The sequence below is a fragment of the Lissotriton vulgaris genome, chromosome 2_1, assembly GCF_964263255.1.
Source record: "Lissotriton vulgaris chromosome 2_1, aLisVul1.2, whole genome shotgun sequence".
NCBI classification, from domain to species: domain Eukaryota; kingdom Metazoa; phylum Chordata; class Amphibia; order Caudata; family Salamandridae; genus Lissotriton; species Lissotriton vulgaris.
In genome coordinates, this window is record NC_141687.1 from 528,954,310 (window position 1) to 528,979,110 (window position 24,801).

The 24,801-nt window shown below is 40.0% G+C and overlaps 1 protein-coding gene across 9 annotated transcripts in view; it reads left to right on the top strand.

Annotated features, from left to right (window-relative positions):
* Positions 1-22,919, top strand: part of FTCDNL1 (formiminotransferase cyclodeaminase N-terminal like) — a 222,698-nt gene extending 199,779 nt beyond the window's left edge. For 8 of the 9 annotated variants that reach the window (XM_086955474.1, XM_086955472.1, XM_086955476.1 and 5 more), the window contains exon 6: positions 19,194-22,919. In XM_086955474.1, the coding sequence (XP_086811600.1) occupies positions 19,194-19,633 (440 nt within the window). In that variant the 3' untranslated portion in view covers positions 19,634-22,919. Of the gene's footprint in view, positions 1-15,549; positions 15,665-19,193 lie in introns of all 9 variants that reach the window. The other variant, XM_086955480.1, reaches the window with a different exon arrangement.
* Positions 22,920-24,801: the final 1,882 nt, after the last annotated feature.

Below are 24,801 nucleotides of genomic sequence, written 5' to 3' on the forward strand. Positions count from 1 at the left end.
ATGTAGAAAGATCACTTGCCAGGTAAGTTCATAGCCACAAATTATTTATTGGAGGGCGTTAACAGGATAGAGGCAGGCATCACCAAGATCAGTCCTTTTCGCCGACGCGTTTTGTGACGACTCACTTCTTCATGGGCAACAGACTTTATCAGCACAGGCGCTATACCTTACGGCATCAATTTGAACTGTAAGCCACGGCCACAGGGCCTCGCCGCTCCTGTGGCTGCATGGTCCTTGTAGTCTTGACTAAATCTCAGGTGAGCAGCGCTGCCTGCGCAAATTGTCAATGATTAAAATCCCCAGTGGGTTGTGGTGCATGGCTCAGATCCTTGCTAGAACTCTCATACTCCAACAAACCGGCACCTGGCCCATTTGCAGCGGCGTGTTTCACCGTCGCTGCTAGAGTGCTGTGAGCCACCGGAATACTTTCCGCGGCTCAGGCGGGGCCGCTTTCCATCAAACAAAAGGTGCCTGCTGTAGAAAGATCACTCGCCAGGTAAGTTAATAGCCACAAATGATTTATTGGAGGGCGTTAACAGGATAGAGGCAGGCATCACCAAGATCAGTCCTTTTCACTGTCGCGTTTCGTGATGACTCACTTCTTCATGGGCATCAGACTTTACCAGCACAGGCGCTATACCTTACGGCATCAATTTGAACTGTAAGCCACGCCTACAAGGCGTGGCCGCTCCCGTGGCTGCATGGTCCTTGTATTCTTGAATCAATCTGAAGTGAGCAGCGCAGCCTGCGCAAGTTGTCAATGATTCAAATCCCCAGTGGGTTGTGGTGCATGGCTCAGATCCTCGCTAGCACTCTCATACTCCAACAAACTGGCGCCTGGCCCATATGCAGCGGCATGTTTCACCGTCGCTGCTGGAGTGCTGTGAGGCACCGGAATACTTTCCGCGGCTCAGGCGGGCCGCTTTCCATCAAACAATAGGTACATGCTGATTGGTTGTCAATACTCCAAAACAGGAAATGTTGGCAGCCATCTTGTTTGTCGCGAGAGCCGAGTCACAAGAAAACAGTAAAACAAAGTTGAGATATAATGAAAGGGGGCAGGGTAGAAACCTTCTGACCCTATAGTCTTGGTCAGGGGGGTGGTACATGGATCATTAGGCTCAATTTTTATTTAAAAAAGAAATAAAAAATGGCGGGGTACTCGTGCAGTACTTGTACGCGGTGGAAAAATTGAAAAAAAACTAGAAGTCCGTTTTGTTTATTAGGTCCCGGGGGGCAAATTACGGGGGCAACTTTTAGAGCTATATTTCTATGACAGTTTGTAAAGCTTTCCGTTTTCTTTTTTTTTGCTGCATCAGTTGTCCTGTCTACGAATGCGCAGCCTTGTTTGCAAGTGCACTTTTTTAAAATTTTCGTCAAGTTCGCTAAGCAAACCTCTCCTGATTTTAGGTATTAAATTTGCCGCTTTGTTTTCCCTGGTCATGTGTGTTATCCGGTGCTATAATTTTGTAATATATTAATAAACATATTGTATGTATATTTATTTGAAAAGTAGTGTTGAGGCGCCAAACGTTGATTACATACTCCGTCCAACCGCCATTTTAGTAGTTTGCCTTCGTTATTTTTATTATACCTGTTACTTTCATTTTACCCTGCGTATATTTTCTCTGTGATCGATGAGATTTGGTGCCACAGATACCACAATGTTTGTCCTTGGCCTCCGATCTTATCAGAGTTGGTCACACGTATACCTAGAAACTAATTTGAAGGACGTAAGGCACAGGCATTACAACACATGTTGGTCAACAAAAAAACATTATTAAGATTAAGCATTTTTCATGTGTGGTAAATGCATACTAGTTGTAAAAGCATGTGTGGAAAAGCGATATGTGTGCTAATGGTTTTGTGGTGACGATCACGCGTGCTTATAAACCGGGTCTGGGCGTGGTGGAGTCTAGGGTACCAGGCAGAGGGGCACGCAGCTGCACTCATACAATATAGAAGTAGTATAGGATTTTTAAAACTTAAAAAAAATTATCCCATAATTATCCTAGATTAAGTCTTCTGTTAGTATGTTCATTAAATACATGAATATAGGTTTTTAAACAATTAAAAACATTTGCTTCTTTTTTGTACGGGCGCCGTACATGACGTCACACGGAGGCTTTGATGCGACGCGTAACCTCGAAGCGTATTCATAGCGTATGCTGAGAATGATTAGCAGTATAAACTATGGTGCCATCACTCTCTCACTGTCAAATCAGAGCACAGGGCGTGCTACGAGAATGGTTAGTAGTGGTCACTCATTGGAGATCCAATTCAGGTGTGTGGCTTATCCACAGTATAATAACGTTATTTTTTAACCTGGTTAAGTTTGAGGTTTGCATGAAATACTATGCTATAGGCAGATATGGATATTTTGGCAGTGCTTATGTCCATGAAGCTTAGTTATTACCATTTACATATAGGTGCCTGAGGGAGGGAAAAGAAGTCTATGTGAATGGCGAGGATTGCACAATAGTACCAGATCACTCCTTAATTTCTAGACACATACAATTGCATGGCTCTTGTATACAAGATGTGCCTGATTTGGACTGAGTTTTGAAATGTAGTCCGACACCTGATATCATAACAACGTTCAGTTTACTGGAAACGGGAGTTATTTACTTTGAAATCATGGAGATTGTTGTGCAATGTTAGAAGGCATCGCTTACTTGAATACGGTAACTGAGCGTGTGGTTTGATTAAAAAAAAGTTGTGTTAACTCCTGTGCATGGGAAGCTGGATGTTTCCATCTGGAGGTCGATTTCGACCTTGAAAGCAGAGTCAACCAAATGAGTCGTATAAGAGCGCTATTGTCTCAAAAAGAGGTCGCTCTTATATCTGGTACAGAAACATTTGTCATTTATGTTGCAAACACCCGCACAGAAGTGCATGATTTATTAAATACAGACGTGCTCTTGAATTTTGGGAAGTTAATTTAGAGTATCTTTAATGTGTCCTTGACTACGGGGTTACCTTACTTTTTTAAAGTTAGAAGCAGTGGCCTTGTGACTTCTGTAGAAAGTATATTTGGTGTCTTTTTGGGATTTTTTCATTAGATTTTTCCAGCATCTTTGGTGGATTGCGCTTAATACTCGCATTAGTTGCTGGTGTGCTTTTATTAATTTGTTTACATAAATATGGATGCACATCCTGCAGCAGACGATAATATGTCCCGGCTGTTGCTGCTCCGCAACCAAATGCTTAGTTACTATGAAGCGCTTCCTCTTGCAACGTTGAGTGCAGTTTATGGATTATCGTTTCGATTTTCCTTTTTCACATGCGTTCAACCTGTGTTCCATTGCCTGAGCTGCGATTTCGACTGGGCCCTGGATTTGTGTCTCTGCAGTACGGTGTCTCCCAACGTGGATTATGACCAGTTGATGAGCCCCTTAGAGGTTCATGACTTGCTCTGTTCTGGCGGCGGGATTATGGTTTTAGCAGCGACACATGGAATAATGGGACGTTGGAATGTTTTTGCAGCGGCGCTTGAGTTCTTGGCACGCAGTTACATTGAAGATAACCCGAGTTTTTCTCCGATGGTGATAGAGGCTCCGGTTGTTGAGGAACATGTATGTTCATTCTCACTATTGAATTGGATGGCTGAAATGTTTTCAGATGAGAACAATGACTTCCTCTTGGAGGCTGTTGCTACATACTGTGCTTACACGTTGTTGGATTAAGACTGTTTGATTTTTCTACGTATTCTTTATTATTTAGTTACTGTTTTCTATCAAAGAGCGAATAACTTTTTTTGGGAAATGTGAACTTGACACTGCTTTTTAGGCTTGGACTGTGCGTTCCTAATTCGCCCACGTTTATATCACGTGCTTTGATCAAGAAAGGGTGCCGTTGGGCTGAGCGTTGCACTCACAGCTTGTTAAGTTAGCATGGGATTATTAGAAGCTTAAACGCTATTTTTGCTTTCCTGCTCTGCTTTGCACACGACACGTACTTGTGATATTGTTTAGAGAAGGCTGAGTATTTTGCTTTATATGAGAATAATTTGGTATGCTAGATTTGTAAACTGCCTCGCTAGTTTTGTGTGTATTGTGAGAGCATGAAACATCAAGGTTATCTTGAATACTGTGTCTGTTATTCAGAATGATCCTCACATGTTCGAGCCATAATACATATGGTGCTGTGGGCACGTCTGATACTTGCGCGTTTCATAATCCATTGTGGAGGAAAAGTTACACACAGTTGGAGAACATTCGTATCTTGACAGTTTGTGGAGCACTGAATGTGAACCACTACTGCTGAGTACCAGAGTTATGGGTGTGCCCATGTAATCCTATGAGACTTTCTGTAGTTATAAACTAATCTGCTTGGTAGGGAGGGTGAAATGTAGGTATATGTTAAATGTGTTTACCTTTAGCATTATAGGATGCTTTTTCCGTTTGTATTTCATAGAATAGTAACAATGCTGACAACCTTGTTTCTGATAATATGTTTGGTTGTATTTTCTAAGGTACTGTGCATGAGATTATGGCGTTAGAAATAAACATTTCAAAGTTGCACGTGTCTTTATTTACATCTTGTTTTTGACTGGTGTAAGAATATATTGAAAGAGTGTTTTTGTTATTCACTTTACTTCATGTAATCTAAGTCGCATGTTCTGGGTTGACTAATCATTGGTGTTTTTGCTCTAGGGTGAAGAACCAATAAGTCACTGATTGCTAGTTTGGTAGGGGGTTTGTGTAGTAAGGTGGGTTTTGGTACACCGTAATTCACTGAGGTCCTAAGTCTTTATGCACAGTTTTGTGTATGAGCAGAATTCCTGGAATAGTAGTTACAACAAAAAGGCTTGATAAAGGGCTTGCACTTTGAATATGAATATAAAATAGAAGAATAGTTGATAATCACAGCTAAGGAATGCAGCAATTAGATGTGTATATGTGTGGATGAAGTGTAGATTGAGTAGAAGTTGAAAAACGTGAAAAATAAGAAAGGTTGGAGAGACGCAAACTACCCACTGCATTGTCAGTGAAGTAGATCTTGGGGTTTCCAGGTCATTACACAGATAGGGTGTTGGATTCCGCAGTGGGAGCAAGAGAAACTAGTACAACAACTAAGGAAGAAAGCTAGTGCGGAGGCAAGATGGCGTCCACACTGGACGCGTGAGTTTGCTGCTCCTGCCGGACCTCGCAGGGTTGAAGGAATTGCGGTGAAAATCGGAGCTGGGCAAGCATAAGCTACATGTCACACGCCATATAGAGCCGTCAAGTTTTGGGAAATAGTGAAAATTAATTTCTTCCATGATTACTTTTCGAGTTGCAACGGCCTGGATTCGACTTGCAGGACGCTGGGCGTCTTACCGGCAGCACCTGATTCGGCTTCTGACGAGGCACACCTGGGAAGCGCGCTGCCTGCGATTGTAGCAAGGCAGTCCAGAGAACGGCGGTGAACTGAGCGGTGATCGGAGCAGCCGGCGGACAGACATGGGGCCGAAAGGAAGGAGAGCCCGGGGCAGGGTGCTGCCACAGAGAATCAAAACGGAGCGGAGACGGCGTTAATTACACCCGCATCAAGGGCAGTGTCGGTGCCAGCTATAATTGCGACCCCCACCCCCTCCCACAGTGAGTAATAACATTGAAGTGGAAGAAGTAACCTTATCAGATAGGGAGGGGGGGGTAGCTGGTGCGCATAAGAAGATTCCGGACATGTTTTCAGGAGTCAAAAACAAGGATGCAGGGAAGTTGAAGTTAAAACTGGCGAAAGTGGGCGGGGGCTTAGGAGCTGAAGATGTTCAAGAGACTGTGCCTGTTCAAGCAGCTCCTGCCTTAATCTCCGTCTCCACCCCCGGTACGGGACAACCTGAAAAGAGAAAAGAGCTGAATGTTGCTGTGAATGTAAACAGTGTTGCTAGTTCAGCTTTAAATATGCCTAATAACGCTCTTCAAGGTGATGATAGTCTCCCCAATACTTCCTCTATGCAGAGCGATGTTGACGTGAATGTAGATACAGTGATACTTACCGGGGGAGAAACAGATTCAGCGGATTTTTTTTCCCTCTCAGAGCACTCTGTCCTCCTCCGAGGATTTAGCAGAATTATATGCTACACGTATGAGCATGGAGGATGGCTGCTTAGAGGAAGAAAGTGGGCATAGTAGCTTGAATGAACTCATGGAGAAAGATGGGACAGATCTTAGTACGGTTCGCAAACTTCGAGTGAATAAGAGTGGTAAAGAGAGAGAAGAGACCTTGAATGCTGATGTGGGCCACATTGATTTGGATATGGATTCGGAAACGGATATTTCATTAGGATTGATTTATCAAACCATGATGCAGCACAGGGAGGAAACGCGTGAGGATAGTCTGAGGGTACAGAATTCTTGTAAAAAGTTACAAAATTCCGTGAGGAGGCTGGTAAAATCACACACTGAATTTTTGACTAGAGCTACGGAGGCCGAATCACGTATTTCCTCATTAGAAGATGAGGTGGCGCAGCAACGAAAGACTATAGAAATGCACATGGCGACTAAGGAAGATGTCAACTGGAAGCTTGTAGACATTGAGAACAGATCTCTGAGGAACAATTTGAGATTTTTGCAGATTGAGGAGGGGAAAGAAGGGTCTGACACACGTGGTTTTATAGTTTCACTTTTGAAAGCTGCAGTGCCAGAGGCTGAGAAATGGGATTGGGATCGAGAGGTGGAAAGGGCCCATAGATTCCCTTTCAGAGCTAATACACGAGATCAGAAACTACGAGCTATAATAGTGGCTTTCAACAGCTTCCAAGCTCGCGAGGTATTATTTCTGAAAGCACGTCCTGATAAGAAAATTAAAGGCTCTAGGCTGTGAGTTTTTTGTAAGACCTGATCTTTGCAAACAATCTGTTGAGACTAGATGGCAGCTATGACAGCTTATAACACAATTTCAAGGAAAAGGTGCGCAGGCATATTTAATGTTTCCTGCAAAGCTTAAAGTCATTCATAAGGATCGCACTAGATTTTTCATGAATGAAATTGCTGCCAAAGAATTTTTGATGTCATTATAATTCAGAATTGATTTATCAAAAGCTTAATGTTGATGTATTAGCTTGCACAGGAGTTTTTCACCCAAAATAGGGGGATTTTGTTTTATTAATGACGTGAAAGCTCTGTTGGGGGACGGCAGGGGGCTATTGGGGCAAACCTACATCACAGGACCATAAGTCCTAAAGCCTCTATGAAGGGAGAAGGGTGGGGTGGGCAAGGGTGGGTGAGATGGAAGAGGGAGGTTGGGTGGCGAAAGGGGTCATGGGGGGGTGTAAAAGAGGGTAAAAAAAGAGTTCACAGCAAATACATGAAAAAAATATGGTAAAAAGGATATTTGAAAAGAAGGGTTCCGTATTACTTATTTTTGTCTTTGTTTATAGCTTAGCTAAGGCTGGATATTTTGATTTAAAATGGTGGGAAAAGGTTTAAGAATTTGCTCAATGAATGTATGTGGATTGAATAATTTAACGAAAAGACATAAAATAGCCGCAGAATTGAAATATGTTCAACCTGATGTTGTATGTATTCAGGAAACGCACATTCCGTGGTCAAAAAGGGAGGTGCTAAAAGATTTAGGATTTATATTAGTTGCTGCCTCTAGACAGACTAGTATGATAAGGGAAGTAGCCATTTTAGTTAAAGATAATTCTACAATTGTAGGACGGAAGGCTGTGGACAAAAATGGCCGTTGGGCTATTGTAGAATGTAAAAGTGGGGGTAGACAAATAACGCTGGTTACTGTTTATGGAGCTAATCTGGATGACCCTGCCCCGCTGGTTGAAATTATTTGGAGTTAGTTAATTTTCCACGGCCGATAGTGATATGTGGGGATATGAACATAAATGTGTCCAACAATGCTTTACTGGAGGGGCATGGAAATTATAAAGGCCGTAAACCGAGAGTGTATAAAGCTCTTGTTAATTTATTACAAGATCAAGGCCTAGCTGATGTTTGGGGAATGCTTCGGGAGGGGGATAATGGATTTACTTTTTATTCACATCCCCATAAAAAATTAGTTAGATTAGATTACTTCTTTGTCCCAGAATATTTGTTGGAAGGAACTAATATTAGAACTTATCCTAGAATCACTTCTGATCATTCCCCCATAGCGATTGATATACAGAGTTCAGCGAAATGGACAGCACCACCTCATTTTTCCTATGATCGGAAACTAGGTCTGAATGAAGAATTTAAAATTCATATGCAAAGTTGGATTCAATCCTTTTTTATTAATAATCACGGCACGGCTAACACTGGCATAGTCTGGGATACTTTTAAAGCGGGCTTCCGGGGAGAGAGTATTAGCTTATCATCTTGGCAACGTAAAAGATTAAAAAAAGAACTTGATATATTATATGAGCTCTTGGTCAAGGCAGAGACTTTGTTAACTAGGGAAGTAGCACAGGGTAAAACAGAGCTTTCTGAGGTCGAAAATGAGGTGGCTAAGGCCAAAACTAACATTCTTGGCTTCTGGGACATGGAAATTGCTAGGAGATTTTTAACATCTAAAATGTTAAGCTATGAATTTGGGGAAGAAATAGGCAAAACCCTGGCAGTAAGACTACGAATGAAGCAGACAGCTCGGAATATTAGTTCAATGATGGATGCTCAGGGTAAATCGCATTCAGATCCAGAACGTATTCTTGGAATATTTCAAAGTTTTTACGCGGGACTTTATTCTAGGGATGATAGTTTAGATCTAAATATGCAATGGCACGATAGAATGTTGGCTGGTTTGAACGTTTTAGAACCTCTAATGGCGGAAGAATTGGACTCACCAATAACTATGTTAGAGTTAGAGATAGCAGTGAAGAGTCTTGCAGTTGGTAAAGCCGCTGGACCCGATAGAATACCAGCTGAAGTTTACAAATTGTTTTTTAACATCTTAAAGGACGAACTGCTTCATGTAATTTTGGTAGCACAACAGGGAAATCCACCTACCAGTTGGTCTGATGCAACTATTGCGGTCTTTTGTAAAAAAGATAAACCTGTGGACAATTTTGGATCTTATCGTCCCAATTCGTTATTGAATGTGGATAATAAGATCTATTCAAAGATCTTGGCTAATCGATTATCCAAAGCAGTAACATCTCTAGTTTTGCGATATCAACATGGGTTTATCCCTAAAAGAGGAACTGTGGATCATATCACTAAAGTAATTACGCTGTTTGATATGGCAGCTGTAAACAAACGGAAGTTGGCGCTTTTTCTGCTAGACGCAGAAAAAGCGTTTGACCGGGTGAGTTGGGAGTATTTGTGGATATTAATGGCTAAAATGGGTTTCGGACAGAAATATATTATTGCCATTAAATCTTTATATGTTAAACCTATGGCTAAAATTTCAGCCATGGGAGCGCTCTCTGATTCTTTTAACATTACTAGAGGGACTCGCCAGGGCTGCCCATGCTCTCCGTTATTATTTGCGTTATACATTAACCCGTTTATAGAACTATTAAGTCGGAACCCCTTAATTCCTCCTTTTAGAGTATCTGATTTTTGCTTTTCAGTGTTCGCTTATGCGATGGCATAGCGGTGGTTACCGATAGACCAGACACCGCTATTTTAGAGATTGAGAGGTTGGCGCAAGAATTCGGAACCATAACTGGTTACACACTTAATGCATTAAAGACTCAGATCTTATAGAGGATGAGAAAGTGGTGGGAGAGGTCACTTATCTTGGCATACGGATCAAGACAAATATGTCTGAATTGGTTGATGTAAATTGGAATAGTGTATATGATAAAATTAAGGTTTCTCTTGAGAGATGGGATTGTTTATTCTTGACTATTGTTGGACGGACCAATGTTATAAAAATGAATGTTTTACCTAAAGTGCTCTATCTGTTCCGTTCAATACCCTTAGAATTTTCAAAACCTAAGTTACAGGCTTTACAATCATTATGTGGAAAATTTATTTGGAGTCCTGGGAAACCAAGACGGGCCATGAAATTTTTTACATTACCGGTTGAAAGGGGAGGGTTGGGAGTAACTGATTTTTTTCTTTATTATATAGTTTGTTTTTTATTAAGAATGAGAGTGTTGACTACAGGGGAATCAACGGAATCCATGTACAATCACCCATCTATATTTGAGATCTTGATGGGACCACAAGCGAGACAAAGCTTTTTTATTGAAATAGATGATAGCTATTACAAGCGGACCCGATTCAAAGTATTGATAGGAGCTCATAAGACTTGGAAATGGCTGATTCGTACTATTGGTATTGGGAAGTTGGCGTATTACACTCCCTTTACCACGTCAAGATTATTGCCCATTATATTTTTGGATGGAATGGCTTTGAAATGGCAAAAAAAGGGGGTGACATGTTTGGGGGATTTATTTTTGGCGGATGGCAAGAGCAAATCATTTGTGGAATTGAGTGAGCAGTTCAGTTTACCAAGAAGCAATTTTTTTAAATTTCTACAAATCGGGGATTTTCTTACTAGACAAAAACTAAGCTTACAAAAGCATCAAGTTGTTGAGGGTATAGATCGCCAGGTGAAGATTGGTACTATATATAGATTGCTTGTGGAGGAGAAACCGGACGATTTGGAGAGAATAAGGGTAAAATGGGCCGATACTTTAGCTGATACTGAGGTTGATGTGGAAGATCTGATCTTACTCTCCAAAGAAGTCCTAATGTCAGCTAATTTAAAGGCGCAGTTCTGTAAAACCTTGTTTGATTTATATTACACACCACAACGAATGTCAAAATGGGGAGCTGGTTTTGATGGAAAATGCTTTCAATGCAAAGACGATCACGCAGATAGCTTACATTTTTTTTTCTTGTCCTAGATTAAGGGGGTTTATACAAGATATTGAAAAATGTATGTCTTTAAGGCTCAATGTTCGCGTGGAGATCACTCCCTCCATGTTGATGCTGGGGAAGACCCCTAACGACAATCGTGCTGATGGATTATATTGATTTCGCTATTTCATTTTTTTTACTATGACTGTAGCACGGATATGTATGCTACAGAGTGGCTTCAGGAAAATCCACCACTATTTCAGCAATGGCGAGCACGATTGTATAAATTATATAAATAAGAGAGGGGTCTTTTTTCAGTTTCTGGGTCTAGGAAAAGGAAAAAAATTGGACTGAAAATCTGGGAAGCTTTTTCAGATTATTATGAAGATTGAAAATGTCATTTAATTTCACGGAGATTATTATCTTTTATGTAAGTTTTGTATATAATGGACAATATGGTTTTTCTGTTTTGAATGAATTAAGTCATCTCCTATTTGTATTTTTGCTGTATCTATGATCTAAGGTGTATTTATGCTGTAAACCAATAAAAAAAAAAAAAAGGAGAAAGCTAGTGCATAAAGTACACACAGTTGGGCAGATTTACACGGTTGTGGGAAAAATTATGCAAAAGTGGCGCAAGGGGCTTGTAAACCTGCCGCAGTGTATGGTAGTAAAGATGCAAGAAAGGACAGAAGTGTGCAAATTACCCACTGCTATTCACGGGTAGTAGTTACCTAGAAGGCTGAATAAAGGGCCTGCACTTTGGATTTGAATTAAAGGAGAATAATTGATAAGCTTAGGCAAGAATGGTAGCAAGTAGGTGTGTGTATTTGCGGTTGTTGTGTTGATTGAGTGGAAGATGACTTAGGTGAAAAATTAGAGAGGTTGCAGAGATGCAAACTTTCCATTTCTTTGTAAAGGAAGTGGGTGTTTAGTTTTCCAGTGCATATATATATATATATATTCATTGAAACATAGGTTTCAGGCACGTTATAGTTAGGAATTAACATTTAAAAAACCTTAGAAATTCACTGAGAAAAACATAGGTTTCAGCCACGTTATAGTTAGGAATTAGCATTTTAAAAAACCTTAAAAATTTGCTGAAAAAACCATAGGTTTCACCCATGTTATAGTTAGCTGGACATTTCTCTCCTACAAAACCATTGAAATTCCCCTGTTATAGTTAGTTCATCTAACTAGAACTCGCGCTCCCGCAATGCACTGCTGATGACGTCACATATTACATCACTCATGACATGGTCAGTGACATCACTCATCACATCACTGATGACATCTCAAATGACATCACTGATGACATAATCCTTGTGAAAGAGTGGCAGACCTCCTCTCACCCTAATATAACCTTTGATACATACATTCAAAAATAGAAACTAAAATTTTCAAAAAAATGGCGATACCAATACCAGTTACAGTACCAGTTACAACAACCTATTAGTTAATTCCAACATCTACATACACATCCACACATCCACTCATTCAGCAACAGGTTTATATAGTCCCTCATACATGTACTCACTCATCATATATACTCATACACCTATACATCCTGTTATACACCAATACTCATCCATAGAGTTACTCGCACACATACTCACACATGCAAATAAACTATCAAACATCCATTTACTTGCATATAAAGCTATACACATACTACTACACTTACTTCTACAGAAACGTATACATACTTACTCTCTTAAACAATCACTTATAGAAACACATACTTATTTATACAGGAACTCCTCCAATCTGTCACTCTCACATATACTCACTTATATGCATCAATACTAACATATACTAGTTTAACCAAAGGAAGGAGAAGTGCACAGCCTTTTTGGTTAAGTTGTGAAAAGCTAATAAAAAAAGTTCATAAAGTTAATCAAAATTTGAGGGTACCGCCCGGGTGGCGTCTCTTGTCAGTGACGTCAATTGAAGAACTCTCTGTTGTGATTCCAATGGGTCATTGGAAGCATCATCCCCTGGCGCTCCACTCTGATCTTCTGGATTGAACCAGAATTTCTCAATAGAAGTAAGATATCACAAAGAACATTTCATCATGACGGTCTTATTTTATTCATAAGTCCATTTATATATCACAGTGATCCTTTCTTTATGTTTATGTTAAATTGATGAACAACAAATTCCTTAGTCCAATGCATTTCGGGGTAAAACGCCCTTCTTCGGGGACCACAAGGCTAGAAACAAGGAAAAATAATGGCGTATTCAGTATCAAATAAACATATGCTAAATACAAAATAAGGCAAGTATACAGTTCTATATAGTCACTCATACATGTACTCACTCATCATATGTACTCATACACCTATACATTCTGTTACACACCGATACTCATCCATAGAGTTACTCACACACATACTCACACATGCAAATAAACTATCAAACATCCATTCACTTGCATATACAGCTATACACATACTACTACACTTACTTCTACAGAAACGTACACATACTTACTCTCTTAAACAATCACTTATATAAACACATACTTATTTATACAGGAACTCCTCCAATCTGTCACTCTCACATATACTCACTTATATACATCAATACTGACATATACTAGTTTAAAACATATGTAGTTACTCATAAAGATACTATTGAGACAGTGATTCACTCACTAACACACCCATACACACACTCATCCACCCATACAGTCCTGTACACATTCTGTCTTCAAAACACATACAAACAGTGAGGCAGTCATTCATGTATCTTTGCGCTAAGTAATACCCCCCACCAAACCATACAGACACTCATTCTGATACTCAAAAAAACAACTAATAACCCATATAGACACTCCTGTAGGTACTCACCAACCCATGCAGTCCCTTATTTACAAAGCGAGACACTGATACAGATATTTACATATTTAAACATTACTCGCTAATATATGTATTCACTAAGGTATACTTAATAAGTCAGTTATAAAATCAATTTTACAAACACAACATCCCTTTAGACACTTATTTACCCATTTATTCTTCCATCAACCTTTAGATATATATATATATATATATAAAATATTTATTTTTCAGAAAGACACACATTCACTGGATGATGTCATCAGTGAGGTAATCAGTAATGTCATTTGAGATGTCATCAGTGATGTGATGAGTGATGTCACTGACCATGTCATGAGTGATGTAATGAGTCATGAGTGATGCGCGCCCGCAATGCAGCAGTGCATTGCGGGCGCGCGAGTTATAGTTAGCTGAACTAACTATAACGGGGGAATTTCAATGGTTTTGTATGAGAGAAATGTCCAGCTAACTATAACATGGGTGAAACCTATGGTTTTTTCAGTAAATTTCTAAGGTTTTTTTAATGCTAATTCCTAACTATAACGTGGCTGAAACCTATGTTTTTTTCAGTGAATATATAAATATATATACGCATGGGCCCAGAGTCCAATTTTAAGTGTACATTTCTATTTTTTAAACAGGGTCCAAATAAATATATATATCACTTTTGTATATGTGTGTGGTTTCCCTTGAGGGCCAATCATGGCCTCCAGTGAAACCACATATGTATAAATATATATATCGCCAGTAGGTATATATAGTTAGGATTTTTTTCCTATGGGATTTCTGAAAATTCCATGTCGAATAACTTTCCGTTTGTTGACGGAATTGGCTGAAATATTCAGGAAAATGGTACATTTTGTTTCTGAGTAGCACCTGAAAATTTGGGGGGGTTTCGTCAAGGGGGGGCCGAGAAAAAAGGGGGGTCCCAAAACGCGTTTTTCCCATTCATTTTTCCATAGGGCGGTTGGAGTCACTTTTAGCTCGAACGGCTGAATGGATTTACACGAAACTTTGCAAAATTGTAGATATGGTTTGCCCGACGTGCCTTTGCTATGTCTCAATATATGTGCTCCAGTGGATTTTGAGAAATTAACGTTTCAAAAAACAGATATATCTGTAACAGCGCTCCGGTTAGCGCTCCGGTTCGCGTACCTGACGTGTAACGGAACTTCGCTAGGAGAAGCGGATTGGCTCCCCGGTGACTGTGAACATTCTAAACAGTCCGGAGCGGCCGCCATCTTGTGTCTCGGTAGGATCGAGACACAAGATGTGGCAAAAACAAAGGGGGAAATGACCATAAGGGGGCAGAGTACATCCTCCCTGACCCCCTAGGTTTGATGAGGGGGCTTTAAAAGGGCCCCGCGGGGAAAAAAAAATAATTTTTACTATCGTTTTTTTGCGGGGGGGAGCGCTCGGTACGCGCACCAGGAAGCGGTCCGGGAAGCGTAATATAGGGAAAATAGGATGAATGAAAGAATGTTCAAATAAAGTATGTATATTGATTGTTCTTTTTGTTTTTTATTTTTTATTTTTTTTATTTAAGTACCAACATGAAGGTACCAATGCAGAGTCTAAAAATAAAAATACACCGTTTTCTTTGTGGATATCTTGCATGTTGTTTCAGAAGTTATTGTGGTATATGGAATTCATACCATAGTCTGTCAGGAAAGCAGAAACACCATGGAGGCAGGAGATGATAAAGAGATGTTAAATACACATTGGAGATAATATAGTAGAAGAAAGGAAGTAACTATGAGCAAACTTACTATGTAACACAAAAAAGTTGCACAGTATATTTAAAGTCTGATTTTACAGTATAATCAATTTGGTACTAGTTTAAAAAATACATATAAAAATGAATAATGTCTCAAACAATTTTTGAATTATTAAATATAAATTTATTTCTCTGATTCGTTTTCAAAATTAAAAAGAACTTCTAATAATTCATTGTCAGAAATTTTCTCATTTTCAATCAGGTAATCTACTGATTCTACACATTGCAGAAGTTCAAAGTCCCGTGATTCATCAAAGAATTCAGAGTCAGTGGGTTCAATTTCTGTATCTTTGTTGCTTTCTAGAACAATTTCGAAGGTATTTTTTTTCTCTCCTTCCATTTTTGTGCAGTAAAATGAATTTAATAAAAATATATCAGTACAGATAGGGCACTGTTGGGTTTAAGTACAGACAGGTAGTTTGGTTTTTTAAACAGTGATTTTATCTTTGGGCAGTGTATGGTATCAGACTGGAAGTAGAAATATAAAAAAATGTATGTAATAAAGCCTAAGTCAATTCTTAATTATACAAGACAAGCCTAACTCCATCCATAACTAAAACAGAGAAGTCTATCTTATTCTATAAGTATTACAGAGGGATAGTATATAACTATCAGAAAATGTTTTCCTAATTAACTTAAAGTGCAGAACATACTTCAGTTTTTAAAATAACATCTTACCTTTCAAAAAGAAGTTTAAGTTCTCAGTTGAAATGCACTTGATATGTACCTCAGGAAGTAGTAGTCAAAATGGCTGTGTTTCTCTCTCTTTCTTTATAAATATTCAGGTACATAACCAATCAAATGTCATGAAATAATAGAAGATATTGAAAGTAGCATTTTGATTGGTTGTCAATTCTAATACTTCATAAGTGTTTTTGTTAGGTAATTTACCTCAGGATATTTAGTCAAGCTTACAGCATAATTTTCTCAATGGAATTCCATCAAATTTGGGTAAATGGTAGGGACTGCTATGTAGTAGGGCCTATTCTATATTTGATGAAAGTGTCTGTAGTGGTTTTTCTGTAAATTACTTTCCCACCTTTTTTTATCGAGCACTTACCGGTGCGCTCCCCGGTACGCGAACCGGCAGCGTTACGGGAGTCCTCCATTTTGTGTATCTGTAGAATTGAGACATAAGATGGAGGACAAACAATGTTCGGAATGGGTAGAAGGGGGCACGGTAGACACTTTGTGACCCTCTAGGTTTTCTGAGGGGGGACTAGGACGCTGATATATGCAAAAATAAAAAAATAAAAATTTGGAAAATTTCGCGGGGGGAGCGCCCGGTACGCGCACCGGTAAGCGAACCGGGGAGCGTACTGTGGTGAAAAAAAAAAAGTTAGAAAAAGATAATCGTTTTGAATGATCAGAGGTAGGGTAGCTCTGAAAAGAGCTATTGGGTTCTGTGGCTAATTTAGGTACCTACAAGTAGGTTCCAATGCACACTTTTAAATAAAGGACGAATATTCTATTCCCTTCATCGGAGAAGTGCACACCATCTCTTCTGTAGATGTCTTGAATGTTGTAACGCAAGTTATTGTTGTATATTAAACCCATTCCATAGTCTCTCATGTAAGCAGAAACAGATTTATTCACATGTTTCTGTGCTTTCTCAAATTGTGGAAAAAATTGGTTGGACCACTTCCATTTCTGTCTTTGGCATATATTGGAATATACCAAGGCAGTTTGGGGAAAAAGTGTCATCAATTGATGAAAGGTGTTCTTTAAAAGCATTTCCAGACCAACCCCAGTCATAGTGCCCAAATCATTTCCACCACAGTGCACTATTAAGAGGTCAGGGTTTGGCAGATGCATACATTTTTCTTTATTAAAAACATATAAAATATATTTTTGCATTAAAATAAGAATACATTTTACAGCTTTTGATATTTGCTATTAAAAAACCATTGAAATTCACTGAAAAAACCATAGGTTATAGACCATATATAGTTAGGAATTAGCATTTACAAAACCTTAAAAATTCACTGAAAAAACCATAGGTTATAGACCATATATAGTTAGGGATTAGCATTTACAAAACCTTATTTTACTCGCACAAAACCATTGAAATTCGCATATATAGTTAGTTGCACTAACTATATATCGCGCACCCGCAATCCACTGCTGATGATGTCACATATTACATCATTCATGACATGGTCAGTGACATCACTGATGACATCACTGATGACATCTCAAATGACATCACTGATGACATCACTGATGACAACTCATTTGACATTACTGATCACATCACTGATGATATCATTCATGTGATAATACTTTGAACCTCTTCAGACTCTAATATAACCTTACATACACTCAGTGTAAACAGACACTCACAGACTGTCACTCATCCATGGAGTTACTCACACACCTAGTCAGTCATGCAAAGAATCAATCACACCTCCATTTCCTCAACTATACAGTTATACACACCTTACTTATTCAAACATATACTAACACATATTTACTCTCTTATACAATCCCTGATACAAGTTCACAATGATCCATACAGCCACTCACACATTCACTGGCTCTTATGCACAGTTATTTATATATGTCAACTCTCACATGTACTGTGTTTTACATATGTACTCACTTTGACATGTAGCACTGAGATATCCATTCACTCACCAATACACTCATACACACAGTCAACCGCCCATGCAGCTGTTTCCACATGCACTTTTGAACCCATACATCTAGTGAATCAACTGCTCACACATCTATGCGCAGAGTCATACACCTCCCAGCCACCCACACACACACTCAGTCTCCCATACAAATACTTGGGCAACCAACCAATAACCCATATAGTTAACCCATATAGCTACTGATCAACACATGCAGCAGTTTACAGAACAACAGACATAATGATGCACAAATTAAGACAGTTTAGTCACTAACTCATGCACTCAGTGAGACACATTTAATCACTCACTCATACAGTCAGTCATGCACCTACTAAATCCTTCATGCAGACACTTATACATCCACTCATTCTTCAATTTGTAAGACCTATTTTAACTTTACAGAAACATAGTCACTGGATGTTGTCATCAGTGATGTCATCAGTGATGTCATTTGAGATGTCATCAGTGATGTCACTGACCATTTCATGAATGATGTAATATGTGACATCATCAGCAGTGGATTGCGGGTGCGCGATATATAGTTAGTGCAACTAACTATATATGCGAATTTCAATGGTTTTGTGCGAGTAAAATAAGGTTTTGTAAATACTAATCCCTAACTATATATGGTCTATAACCTATGGTTTTTTCAGTGAATTTTTAAGGTTTTGTAAATGCTAATTCCTAACTATATATGGTCTATAACCTATGGTTTTTTAAGTGAATATATATATATATATATATATATATATATATATATATATATATATATATATATATATATATAATCACCTTATGTGTTTTTTAGACATGTGTGGTTTCCCTGGTTCTCCCTGGTTGTTCTGAAAACAAAAAAAAAGCAACCTCCTGCGCTTTGCACCGGAGAATTTTAGGCAGCCCTCCCTTGTGTGGGCCGGTGGCCGTTCCACGCAACAGTAGTGCTTGTGTCGGCCATTGGCTAACACAAGCTCCAAAGAGGTTAATGTGATAGCGATCTTAGAATGGTATTCCTTCTGCAGTCTCCATGTGTCAACAGAATTATACTCTAGTTTAAAATATATATCCACCATTCCGTATCACTTTAATTTTATGATGCAAGGTTGTTTCAACTGAGTATTTGTTAGTCATGTTTTGATAGTCTTAAACTTCACATATTGAGAAATGTGGGACATGTTCTGCCTCACTGATCCATGTTGTTTATATTCGCTAGGTATTGGAGCGAGCCCTTATGTTATGAACTGCAACTGCACCTTGGACACTCAAGATCTGTCAATTGGAAAAGAAATTGCATCTGCTATCCGAGCCAGCAGCAAAGGAGGATTACCAGGTGTCCAAGCCATGGCATTTCCTCACAATGGAAAGGTTGAGGTTGCCTGTAACGTTGAGAGCATTAAGGACACAGAAATTGAAGCAGTGGCCAATGAAGGCCTGAAGTTTTTCTCATCCAGGATTCTCGATGAGAGCTTCTCCTATGTATTGCCACGCACTATTGAAGATCGGATTAAAACTTTAGCCAAAAAGCACAGCCTGTCGACGGCTGGGACAGCGCTAATTGGGTTCACCCCTCAAGAATGTAAGCGTTTAGCTGAATATGCCATATCAAATGGGATTGGAGAATTTTGGAAGTACAGGAGTATTCTTAAAATGTAGAGCTATTTCATAAGGTGGGCGATGCACAAATCGTTTGCAGATTTGTTAGCGGTTGAACAACCAATTGCGAATGTGCAAAGCAATTTTGTAGTGTGCAAAAGAACCGTAAATCAAATGAAGGCACGACAGGCCAACACTAGTGATAGCTTGCACTGTAATTCTTTATTGTGAATATACATGTAATGATAACAAAACAACTTTGCGGACAGGCAGTGCCATCACTTCTGCAAGCACTCTACTAGCCTCAGGATTTTATCTATCTGTTGTCATGGTGACAGCTAACATAGTGCAGTCTTAGATTAAGGACCATGCTACTGAAAATTAAGACAAATTTTACTTCTTTGGCACACCAAATGCAAGACAGGCTGCAAAGTTAAGGTTCTACGCCTTTGCGCATTTCCCCACTGTAATGGGAGGCATACATGACACAACTGTTGTATCCACGCAGCACATCTATAACAAGAGAAATTGGGAGTACCCCTTGAATGTTCCAACTCTTATATCGAGAACAATGGACATATTAATTCACCCAGTTTGGTTTTAGAAGCCACCATTGCACAAAACCTGCTCTTATTACAGCCTTAGAGCAAATTAGCCAGACCGTAGATGCTGGTGGCAGTACAGCACTACTTTTATTAGACCTCTCTCTAGCCTTCGACACGGTCAACCATAACATTTTCGCAGACTGCCTCACATCCATCAAGCTTAGGGACCTAGCACTCCCCCTTCTGAAGTCTTTTCTCTTGAACCGAGAACAGTTCGTAGCTCTTGATATTTTTAACTTGCCTACCTTTTCACTTCCTTGTGGTGCTCCTCAGGGCTCTTATTTCAGCCCTACCCTTTTTAATGTCTGTCACTCCATTAGCCAATCTCATCAAGTCTTTCATGTTCTCTGTAGTGTCCTATGCCGACGACACCCAAATTGTTAGAACCGTGGCCAGTCATGTGGATGAGACAGCTACCTGGTTCCCCAACTGTTGAATTCAAGTTGAGAAATGGATATACAACAAACCAAAGCACACAGCAGCAGACCAAGGTTTAGCACATCAACTTCTCCTGTTTCCAAATTTCTAATGGTGCAACCACTCTCACCATCCGCCGCCAAGGATGTCCGTCAAAATAATTTTACAAGAAAATTGAGAGGTGCACTCAGTGAAGTCAATATTACAAAGAGTTCATAGATTTTGTGAATCTACTGTTCTTTCTTTAGTGGGTTCTTTATTTTCCAAAATTCCACGGGGAGGAGCAGGAGACTGCAGAGACCCTATCACAGGTCCTGCACCTTAAGATCCATTTGGCAACCCGTTTGGATGCTACCCGTCAACCAGCGTATGCCACCACCCCCCTCCTCTACACTGAATCTCGAAGGGGGCCAGGATAAATTTTCGTTTTCCTTTCCACGCACTACTGCGGCCAAATTGTGGCACTACGACCAGAAACCACCCCTGGAACGTTACTTCTATACTATCCAGGAACACTGGGATCATGTTACCGATAATAATCCTTCAGCACCAACCTTGAAGGTGCGATCACACTTTGGACCATCGGATTTGAATGATCCTTTTGCATGCCCTGACGAAATTCCCAAGGCACTAAAGGGAATGAAACGCGTTGGCTGTGCCTGTGTATTTTAAGAGAAAATAAAGAACCCATTCAAGAAAGAACAGAAGATTCACAAAATCTATGAACTCTTTGTATTATTGACTTCACTGAGTGCACCTCTCAATTTTCTTGTAAAATTATTTTGAGAAATGGATATCCTTGAACTGTTTAAAACTTAATTATAGCAAAACGGAGGTCTCACTCTTTGGCAAGGATATTTCCTTTTGGGCCCCAACCTGGGGGCCACATTAACTCGGCTCCTTACCATCAACTGTCTCCAAAGGAAACAATCTGGGTGTGACCTTTGACAGTAAACATCATTCACACCCTTGGGTCTGCAAAAAACTGTTGTGAAAGGCTGCACAACATGACCAAATACTTCGATATAATGCATTCGGCATCACAGATGACAATACGTATGGCTCACGTAGTTGGATCTGATTCCATCCATCTTACATTTAACTAGCAATGCAAGGTAGCAATGGGATTACAGGGCTAACAGAAGGATAAGAAATGTTTCAAAGTGGTCTTTTGTCCTTAATGGAAAATTCAGATGCCTTATAAATCATACCCTCTGAATTGCAGTGTCATCGACTGGAAACGCTTTTAAAGCAAGGGCTGTGGTCTTCTGTGTTTATGTAACTGTTTCATCCTGATAGAGATTTAGAGGCCCTCTGGTCTGATTGCTTTGTCAGCTAAAGCAACATGGCTTTTTCAAACGTTGTGCAGCATGCATTATTGCTCTCTCTTTCTGTGTTTTTGCTTTTCATAAAATAGACAAAAATTTGATATATTCCATGGTGTTGTTTATTTCTACTGTGCCAATGTGCTTCGAAGGAAGCCTGCTAGAGACATTTTCATAATGTCACAAATGTTTGAAACTGGTCCTGCTTGCTGGTTAAACTGTTCTCCTATTCACAATTAAATAGATTATTTTTAGTAGTGCATTGTCATTTTCCCTTATAGGAAGGCAAAAGGGACTAAATGCTTATTCATTTTGGGAGGCTTTCTACAGTAAGCCTGTTTTGTGTGACACGGTGTTTGTCATATCAATTGGTTCCTCTCAGTGTATCTTTAGTAGTACAGCCCTTGGCGCCATTTAACACTATGCAAAGGGCATGATTCTCTACTCCTGTGAACCTAGTGCTGTTTTAGATTGTATCCCAGAATTTTCATTGCTCTCTCCTGAGGCAGACTTCATGTCAGTCCTCTTGTTGGTATTATACTGAGCTATTTTATAATACAACTGTCACAGGAACACCTTTCATTCTGAGGAGTCCCTGTGACAGTTTGCTCCTTGACTCAGTACTTAGGATAGTTTATAAAGTATTGAAATCGCCTGACTAACTAATTCTCTCGCCTTCTGTAATTATTCTTAATTTTAAATAAGCCTTCCTGGTTTGGACTTTGCATCTTGTCTTTATGTGCCCAGAGCTCTTGTCCTTTGGCACTCTCACACCTCCAATCTGTCTGATCGACCTTTGGAGTAGAATATACTGACAATCGTGTAAACATCTAACAATGTTTTGGTTTGATATGCTGTTTGCTTATTATGATTGCCATGGTAAAAACTTGTCTTTACATTAATTGTTTGAACTGTATCAATTTTGATGTTTCATTTTCCAGGAGATGGTTCTGAAATCTACGGTGTATAATAAATAAATAAAAATGCCTTACCACTTAAGCTGCATTATGTTACAATTATTTGTTGTTTTGATTAACTCAAGTGCGCTGCAATTGAGTAGGAACCAATAGCTCAGGAGAAATAATATTATTCACAATCCCTATTACTTCAAACAGCTCTCAGCTACTTACTTGATTATCCCTTGGGGATCACGCACGTATAACTATTAATGCTGGTCTACAATTGGACGTCGTATCAGGGATCTGAACAAACGATATCCACATCCCACATGGTGTTAGGACAAATTTCGAACGATTGTGGTTCTTGATAAAAGACCATTTTACGCAGAAGCCTTGAAAAAGTCACGAATGGCGACGAAACACGTGTCGGCTGTGGGTGTACCATTGCTGTAAAAAATCTAACAACAGTGGTGAAGATCATTTGCTGGATAACGTGTTCTTATGTTTCTTGTATTAAATAACTTTTCCTGACTGGGGTTAGTCAGTTGTACACCTGTCTGTGCTGTGCTCTGTCTCTATTTTGTATTGTCTATATATATATATGGAGGATTCTGTATATATAATCTAGCACTGTGGATGGCAGGGTGCAAAGACACAGAGCACGCCTTTAAAAAGATTGCAATTATTTAACCTATGTGCAAACACAACAGAGGTTCTGGCTACCATTGGAAAAAGGAAAGACATGGCTTGGCAGTTCGGGCTGGACTGTTCCCATGAGGCACAGGGTCAAGGCTGATTTGCATATGGCCATGTCTGAACTGGAGTGGCTTGGTGAGCAAAATAACGATGGATTAAACCCGGATCTGTGACTGGGGGTGAATGTTTTGCCATTGTGCAACATTCCGTCCATCATCTTGTGTGTTTTGCTGTCCACCTGATGTGGGAAGGGTATGCCCAGATGTGGGTCCCGTGCTCACTACGTCACTGGAGTCAAGCTATCCTGGCTGAAGACGGCTGATAGCCAGATACCGGTCCTAGGATGCTTGATTCCGGTCCAGGGAAGACATGGCTAGGCAGTTCGAGCTGGACTGTTCCCATGAGGCACTGGGTCAAGACTGATTTGCATATGGCCATGTCTGAACTGGGGTGGGTTGATGAGCAAAATAGTGATGTATTAAACCCAGATCTGTGACTTGGGGTGAATGTTTTGCCATTGTGCAACATCCCGTCCATCATTGGAAAACCACTGCCATCATTTGTCTGTATATGAAACGTGAAATTTAGGCAGGTGTATCTCTTAGAAGGTCACTGCTAGGAGGAAAAACAATAAATGGGAAAAATATCATTTGCATTTTGTGTTGGTCTTGAAGATGGTTGATATTGATTATGTAGATTGCTTTGGTAAAAATCAGAAGGCTTTAAAATTCTGCTGACATCCGAGATCATGTAGGAGACCTCTCCCCTTTCCAAAACTACACAAATTCATGTTAGCTCTGTCGCTTAGTTCTGGGCAGGAACGTGACAGGAATTACCCAAACAGTGCCTTTTTTTCTACTTTATTTTTCCTGCTATCTATGAAGCTTCGTTTTCTGTCCCTGCTCTAATTAAGGTCCTGCTTAAGATTTTGCCGGTGTCAGGAATTCTGCTGAAAATAGGCATAGATCTCATCCGCACTGAGGGGCGTGTGTCGAGCCCCGGGCCTGGAGAAAAAGAGAAAGTGACCAGGAGCCCAACCCGCACCTCTCCAGCCTGCCGTGGCCCGTCCTGCTGTGGCGGTGCCCTAAGAAGACAGAGAAGCCATCGCGGTGCCCACCCGCGGAAGGACTGGCCCGTCGGCCAAAGGTGAGCCCCGGACTATATAGCACCAAAAGCGGAGCCCACCCGCTATAAGTTAGAGACACTGACTGTGCCCCCTTAAGTGAGAGCGGCGCCAGCTATGCCCAATTAATCATGCATGGCCAGCTGAGCCCACCCGCGGCCTG